Source organism: Lolium perenne, chromosome 3 (genome assembly GCF_019359855.2).
Source record: "Lolium perenne isolate Kyuss_39 chromosome 3, Kyuss_2.0, whole genome shotgun sequence".
Taxonomy (NCBI): Eukaryota; Viridiplantae; Streptophyta; class Magnoliopsida; order Poales; family Poaceae; genus Lolium; species Lolium perenne.
This window is the reverse complement of record NC_067246.2, coordinates 327744779-327753304: the sequence shown is the minus strand read 5'-3', so window position 1 is coordinate 327753304 and position 8526 is coordinate 327744779. Positions and strand designations below refer to the sequence as shown.

General features: G+C 45.2%; 1 protein-coding gene across 1 annotated transcript; it reads right to left on the bottom strand.

Moving 5' to 3' along the window:
• Positions 1–6289: 6289 nt before the first annotated feature.
• On the bottom strand, positions 6290–7067 carry LOC127340402 (probable glutathione S-transferase). Its single transcript, XM_051366158.1, has 2 exons — positions 6750–7067; positions 6290–6667 (listed from the first exon to the last, which is right to left on the bottom strand). The coding sequence occupies exons 1-2, from the start codon at positions 7062–7064 to the stop codon at positions 6290–6292; spliced, it is 693 nt and encodes a 230-aa protein (XP_051222118.1). The 5' UTR covers positions 7065–7067.
• Positions 7068–8526: the final 1459 nt, after the last annotated feature.

Genomic DNA, 8526 nt, shown 5'->3' with positions numbered 1-8526 from the left:
TTCCCAGTTGGTTCGGTTAGGGTTCGGTTGGTTCAGGGGGTTCGAGAATAACTATTCTAGAACCACTCTTAAGGGGGTTCGACAATAGTTGGGCTATATATACATATACATACATATATATATATATATACCAGCACTATTCTGCAACCAGTTGCAGAATAATATTCTGAGCACCGACTTGAACTTTCCTGGACACAAGGCTGAACTTCCCAGATAACAGGGTTGACCTTTCTGTCGGAACTTACCTGAACTTCCCATTTTCTTCAAAGATACTGATTATACTTCCAGTTTCTGAACCATTTGTCGGAACTATGCAAATGATATACCGTTGGATAGATAATGAAAAAACGCAACTTTTTCATGTTCACAAATTAAGCAGATTATGCACGGTTTAAATTTAATTTTGAAAATACGAAAACGCTTCTATATGGCCAGAAAACAAACTTGTAGTTTGATTTTTGAATCGCTTATCGAAACTGTTCAAATGATACACCGTTGGATAGATAATGAAATTCCACAACTTTTTCATATTTTACGTTTTTTCAAAATCCTCATAGTTTTTGAATAATATTGAAAATACCGAAATTCGGACGTACTTAAAAACGAGTGGACAGTAATTTGAATGATTTGTTTGAACCGTTTGTCGAAATAATACAAATGATATGGCGTTGGAAAGCTATCGACTAGGCGCAACTTTCTTATTCCAATTGTTTTCTCTAATTTCTTACTGTTTAAGAGAATAACTTGAATTACTGTCCGTCCGTTTTATATGACGGGCACCGAATGATTTTTCCCTGCGATTTCTATGTGGTATATTTAAACAATGGAAATGATATACGGTTGGAAAGGTGTCAAAATGGCGCATCTTTTTCGTATTTACCATTTTTGCCAAATCCGAACAGTTTAAAAGTAATTTTACAAGTTTTGAAATCATGATTCCAGTATATTTTGTGGGATAACGATTTGAATTTGATGGATTAGATCCATTTATTTGCTGTAAAATGTTGTAGGTAATAAAATTAGACATATACTCTACCATATAAACTTTTGGTGACACCGATTGAAGTGGTTGGTGATCAAATCGACGAGATTTGCACAATAGATTTTCGCCCCGTAAAAACAGAGCATCGAACTTCCCTCGACATGAACTTGCACTTCTAGGGAAATGCGGTTGTACTTCTCGGCGCTGTTTCACGAAAGTGTTCAGTAAAATGACTATAAGTTTCTCATACGGTGTCCGTTTGAGGTCCATGACCACACAAAATGCTCAGCACAACCACGCGCATTTGAACTTCCCGCGACATATCCTTGTACTTCTTGGCCTTCATGGTTGTACTTCCTAGTAATGTATTGATACTAGTGTGTTTTACAAAACTAGCATGTGTGCTTCGAAATGATAATTTTAGATTGCCCCTATATTCTATTGAAGAGATTCTGCACTTCCCGGATCTTAATATTTGAACTTCACAACGTTTCTATGTGAACTTATGTGGGGGTATTTTCTTCATGTAATTACCACTTGTACTTCATGTTGTCTCCGCCTGTACTTCTCGGAATCACTGCTCGTACTTCCTTGCAGATGACGAGATTATTTTGTTTTTTCTACATTTGGACTTTGTCGGGTTTCTTGTACTTCCTATATTAAGTGGGTGTATTGCTCGTGTCGAATGGTTGTACTTCTCATTGTCAAGTATATGAACTTCCTTACGGGTGATGGGATTATTTTTTGGTATGTGAACTTATGTGGGAGTATTTTCTTTGAACACTTTTAATTCATGTAATTACCGCTTGTACTTCCTGTTGCGACATGTTCTTGTACTTCTTGGCCTTCGTGGTTTTAGTTCCCGGAAATATTTTGATACTAGTGTGTTTTACAAAAACTAAACATGTGTGCTTCGGAATGATAATTTTAGATTGTCCCTACACTCTGTTTAAGAGATTCTGCACTTCATGAATCTTAATATTTGAACTTCACAATGTTGCTATGTGAACTTATGTGGGAGTATTTTCTTTGAACACTTTTAGTTCTTGGAATTACCAATTGTACTTCATGTAGTCTACGCGTGTACTTATCGAAATCACTACTTGTACTTCCTCGCGGATGACAGAATTATTTTGTTTTTTCTACATTTGGACTTTGTCGGGTTTCTTGTACTTCCTATATTAAGTAGGTGTACTTCTCGTTTCGTATGGTCGTACTTCTCGTTGTCAAGTATATGAACTTCCTTGCGGGTGACGAGATTATTTTTGTTTTTTGTACATTTAGATTTTGTCGGTTTTCTTGTACTTCCTATATTAAGTGAGTGTACCGCTCGTGTTGAATGGTTGTACTTCTCAGCATCAACTATTTGAACTTCCTCATGGATGACGGAATTTTTTTCTACAATTTATTTGCCACTCCGCAAGAGAACTTTTAACTTCCCTCGGTATGAGCTTGTACTTCTCGGGCAATACAGTTGTACTTCTCGATGTGGTTTCACGAAACTGTTCATGAAAAATGATAGAAATTTATCTGAACACGTTGTAGTTCCCGTAGTTACCGCTTGTACTTCTTGTATGCACCGCGTGTACTTCTCGGAATCACTGCTTGTACTTCTCACGGATGACTGTGGACTTTTTTCTTTTTTGTACATTTGGATTTTGTCTTGTACTCCCTATATTAAGTCGATGTACTCCTTGTCTCGAATGGTTGTACTTCTAGGCTTTAAGTATTTGAACTTATTCGCGGATAACGAGATTATTTTGTTTTTTGTACATTTGGATTTTTGTCGATTTTCTTGTACTTCCTATATTAAGTGTATGTACTGCTCGTGTCGAATGGTTGTACTTCCCATCGTCATGTATTTGAACTTCCTCGCAGATGGCATGATTATTTTTCTACATTGTTGCTTTTCTTGTACTTCCTATATTAAGTGGGTGTACTGCTCGTGTCGAATGGTTGTTCTTCTCAGCATCAAGTATTTGAACTTCCAAATTTTGAAACACACCTATGTACACATCTCGAAGACCTTTGTCACTGACCGTGGTCGGCCAGTGCACGTGCTCTACTTGTTTCTTTTATCCCCTCTCTATGTTTTCTCTCTCGATATAGAAGGTTCCAGGCTGTTCGATGTCTACTGCTCGGATCTAAACAATTGTACTGCCAAGACTATAATTATTGTATCGCCGATACTTAAATGGTTCTACTGCTGAGACTATAACAATGTGTACTGCTCGGGTATAAACGGTTGTTCCACCGAGACTAGAATGATTCTGCTACCGATACTATAATGATTGTACTGCGGGTCTTAACGATGTATACTACTCGGTTATTCCCGCAACAAATAATTGTACTTATTTGCGACGAATAGTTTTACTTCTTTGATTGAATTGTTATACTTGTCTAACCGACTTTAGTGTATTTATTGAATTTATGTACCTCCCAATACTATTTAAAAGGTACACCGGTGGAACATGAGTGTATTTCTAGTTTTTTCGGATTATTTTCATAATTCTCGACAAATCTGAACTACACTTGTACTTCTTGCAACTACAAATCGATATTGTTTTCCTTCTAGTAGACATTTTTAGTACCCATTTGAAATGAGCGTACTTCACTTCATTTTTTTATTCCTACACATTCTAATAAATCCTTTTAGGGATCGAACTACGTGGCGGCGTCGCACGCTAGCGGTTCTGTGCTGCGGATTGTGCTACGCAAAACTGCAAGCGAAACAGTATGCATGTGCATCACGTGGCTCAGCCCCATGTAAGAAAGGCTTTTGTTGGGACAAAGTGTGGCCCAATCGTTCAATATCATCTGCCGGTAATATCTCTCGGAAAACAAAACTCCCCGTTACCCGTTCTCTTATTATGCATCACCACATGTCCACATGATTTGTTGCTATTAAGATTTGTATCATGAGAACGTTCAAAAAAAATCTGCGCCAGGCTTCAGATTCACTACAAACTTGCAACAGAACAGCGGGCGCGGGCTCTGTTCTCCGGTGAACGGAGAACACAAATGAACAAATGAACAGGCGTGCCCTTCTCAGGCACGCGGCTCCATGTGCTTAGGATGCGCCTCCCACCTGCTTGCTCGTCGGCGGAGAACCTCCCCGCTCCCTGCTCGTCGACGGCGACCTCTTCCTGCATGCCTCCTGCATGGTGTTCCTCAACCTCCTGGCGCCTCGCCGATTTGTGCTCGGCGGTGGCGACCGGCTCTTCGCGAGCGTCCCGGTGTGGCGCCTCGCTGATGTGTGTGCATGGCGGCAGCCCCTCCTCTTGAGCATCCCGACGTGGGGCTCCGCAACCTCCCGCTCAATCAATGTTGTCCTCCACGACGGTCTGAGAGAGATAGAAGAGAGCGAGGAGAATTGTGTGGTCAGGAGTTCATGGCTGCGGGGGATAAGGATAAGCTCTGGGTGCGGGACTAAACGACATCGGTATGTTACACGCATCTATACGCACCGCCGCAAGGTAGAGCGATGTGCGGAGCTTCTACATAGAATTTTCCTTCTAATAAATTTCCCATGATTTCTTTTATTTCATCTGCATTGCCTGATACTGATTGAGCGACCTTCCAGTATATGTAAACTTTTGCACTTCCTAGTTTCAAAGACTATATTTATCCATGAGAAGAACAGTTGTACTTCTTGTATAAACGGGTTGTACTTACTGCTTATAGGCAGCTGCACTGCCCTCTACCCTGAAACTATATGTACCGGGAGGAACAAACAGAGAGATTAAGGTAGAAAAATCATGCAGTGGATCGAAACAAATTGAAGCCTGCCATGGCTGGGAGCCATTAGCTGAACGAGCGTACTTTCCAATGTTGTAGCTTGATATTGGAAAAGGAAAATGCAACACGGTGGACATGTAGGTGTCTATTTCACATCTAATACTAAGAAAATTCGTCCAGCTAAAAAGAAAATATCACGAAGATGATTCTATTCTGAAGCTAGGAATTAGCACCAACTTAGGCATGCAAATGAACACATGATGTCTCAAGTACTCAGTACTCACTCTGAAAAATAGAAAACAGATCGAATCAGATGCGTAATAAGCAAAGGGTGTCCTTATCCTTCTTTGTTTCCATCCCTGAAGGCGAGCAGATCGTGGTCCCGGCCGGGTCACGCGAGACTAGCACACTGGTCGTGCTCATCTGGATGGGAGATTCTACCTCTCCTTCGCCGTTAGACAAGATACGACGTGGAATCACACAGGAGGCAGAGTAGACACGCTCCTGCTCATCTCTATCTTCGTGCTGCTCATCGTTTTCGCACTGCCTTTCCACAGATGTACAAAACTGAAGAAAAGGAAGTATAGAACTGAACAAGACGAACTGCACAGCGACTCTTCTTCGGAGCACCCGCAACGATTAACGGCTTCATTGTGCAGCGGTGTGCAGGGGTCGTCGGGGGCAGTAGCGCGTGGCTCAGGACAAACCACGGCGTCGGGTAGTCGGGGGCGGCTCGCCAGAGTCGAAGACACGTACGGGGGATGGCCGGGGACAAGCGGTGGTCGACACAGGAGGACGCTCGCGGAGCCATGGAGCCTGGCCGCAGGTACCACGGCGGCGGCGGCGCCAGAGCTCGCGCGCAGCGATGATGAAGCCAGGCGGCGCTCGAGAACAGCGGGATGCGAGAGATGAGCGTTGCCGGCGGCAGATTCTGGGAGGTCGCGGTGTCGACCGGCCGTGATGAGGGAGACGCGCGGGGGGAAAGGTGTCGGCGGCGCGCGGGGGCAGGGGCCGGCGGCGTGCAGGCAGCGGGGCCAGCGGTCGCGGTTGCGTAGGCGCAGGGATTGGTGTGTTGTGCAGGAGGTTGGGAAAAAAGGAGTCGACAGTGCTTTTTTGTGGGGAGTTGTTTCGGGCTATTTTTCGTGGAACGGGCCTTATACTGACCGGGATGGTTAGAATAATATTCTGAGCACCGGTTTTAGAATAGTGCATCCATATATATATATATATATGTTTTTCGAATTTTGGTAAATCGCCTCCCCCATAAAAGAATAACCTCCGGTGCCTCCCATACGGCCAGCAAATCGGCTCTGCCGGACGCTGTATCATCATCTTCGAGTACAAGGTTTATTTCAGACTTATAATGTGATGGCATGGACTTTGTAACGAGTAGTACACCTTTTTTTTTTAGAGAAAAGGGCAAAGCATACAATTTTATTTTCGATCGCGCAGTATTGAGGATACTGAGTTACTGACACATATTCCGAAATCTAACACCAAGCTGCGAAGACATACGATTCTGGGTTTTTCCTGAAGACTACTGCGAAATTTCCGATGGATCAAACCACACTACATCTGACACGCCATGGTGTTGACAGCAAGTTTGATCCTGTCCTTCTTTCCGGCGAAGTGGGCCACGAGCTGCTCCCTCGGCGGCAGGCAAGCCTTGACGGTCTCCTCGGAGGTGTAATCATCTGCCCACCGGCGTAGCAAGGGGAACTCATCTTCGCCCACCAGGCTCAAGCCGGTCACCTCCGCTAGAACGCCGAGCACGAGGGCTAACCCACACGCGGCGAAGTCGAGGTACCCGACCGTGTCGCCGGCGAAGAACCTTTTCCCCTGCAGCCGCGATTCCAGCAGCGCCATATTCTCCTTCGCCTCCTTGACGAACACCTCCCGCTTATCCCCGTCGTTCAGCCACAGCGCCATCCAGAACGGCTTCGCGCACTACATACATTCGAGGCCGGACTCTAATCTCATGAACTTGAGAATACAGCGGACGTTTTACAAAACCGTGGTTAATTAGTACCTTTTGTTCGATGAACTGGGCCCAGAAGCGAGCCATGGCGCGGTCGTAGGGGTCGATGGGGAGGAGGGGCGGGCCGTCGAAAGCCTCGTCGATGTACTCGACGATGAGCAGGGACTCGCAGATGGCCGGCCGGTCGCCGTGGAGGAGCACCGGCACCGACTTGTGGATGGGGTTGTGACGGAGCAGCAGATCGCTCTTGTTGGTGAGGTCCTCAAGGATGAGCTCATAGGGGACGCCCTTCAGGTGCAGTGCCACCTCGGCGCGGTGGACGAATGGGCTGCCGAAGGCGCCGATGAGCTTCACTGCTTTCGCCATGGCTGATAAACTCGGAGAGTAGCTAGGATGTCGATACTTATAGAGATGAACACGAGCTCATGCCCCACACTTGAACCAAACGGTGATGCTGCTTCATGTTCATCTCTAGCATGCATCTTTTTTTATACTCCGTAGTTTTACTTAGTCAATCAGTTGCTCCAGTCAAATGGGGATATTAAACAGAATCTTGTCACGATCGAGTGGCAATAAAATACGGTCGATCCTCACTAGGATTGATGCAGCTGCCGGTGACACGGATTTGGTTTACCTAAACGATATAGTACTAGTATAGGATGCAGTGAGCAGATCAAACAAACAAATCTACAATAGTACGACAATCTTGTGGCAAAAAACGAGGGAGATAATATAATCTAGCAAAACGATAGTGACCTTGTTTGACATGTCTATCGGTTAATGATTTGTTCGTGTATGATTCTGACTTTGCGAGCTAGCAAAATGTCATCCGAATTCAAAGTTTTTAATTGGCATATCGATAAGCAATGTTAGACCGTGGCCCTGGCTTCGTATTTTAAGATTGCTCCTGAATTCTTTATTCCAAGTATAAATATGCTTATAGGGTTCTCAAATTTAATTCATCATTTTTTAGAAAAACGGGAGATCACTCCCAGCTCCCGGTTCCTAGTTGATTGGCGTTTTCACGTTTTGAGGGCATAAGATCTCATTGGCATGTTCTTCACTCATTGTCGTGTTTGTAGGTGTTCGCGGCGGCCGGACATGGTGGGGGCGGCGAACCCTAGTTGGGCAGGCTAAACGGTGGTGGGTGGTTGCGTGTGCGCGGGTGGTGGGTGTGGTGCGGTGTGTGGCAGTGTGGGAATGTGGTGCGGGGAGAGAAGTGTGTGGGTGCATGGGTGGTGAGTGGTGCGGTGCCTGCGTGGCGGTGTGGGATGTGGTCACTGTTCTTCACTCATTGTCGTGTTTGTAGGTGCGTGCCGGCGTGGACCAGATCGACGACGAGCGCCGGCGTCGACCAGCGCGTCCATCTAAGGACTTGATTGCTTTTTTAGCTTTTTAGGGTCCTAGCTGCAAATTTGGTTGTATCTCTTATTTGTAATAAATCTTATTTATTCAGGGGAGCAGAGGCATTTTTATGTTTTGGGTCCACCGCCTGCCACAACCAGGCCCATGTGGCTTTTTTTATTTTTTTATTTATATAGGGAGCAGTGGCGCACCCTATCATCCCATAGTGGCGCACCTTATTTCTCTAGTAGTACCCAATTTTAATGGGCCGCGTCCCAACTAGCCGACCTGGTCGCTGGGGTGTGCGGTGCCCCATACACGCCGACCAGGTCGGTGTATAGGCGCCCCCGGAGTTATGTGCATGGAGTAGCAATATTTGATGAGAGTGTTTTCATGGAAAAGAAACCTAGCAGGCCAAAAAAGGGTGCCAGGAGGCTGACGAGGCGCCATGAAGTCCAGCAGGCCATTGGAAGTCATCTTGCCC

Coding starts and splice junctions, on each gene's coding strand:
- LOC127340402 (XM_051366158.1), bottom strand. CDS start 7,064: ATGGCGAAAGCAGTGAAGCTCATCGGCGCCTTCGGCAGCCCATTCGTC. Junction 6,668..6,749: donor CCCAGTTCATCGAACAAAAG/GTACTAATTAAC, acceptor GAATGTATGTAG/TGCGCGAAGCCGTTCTGGAT.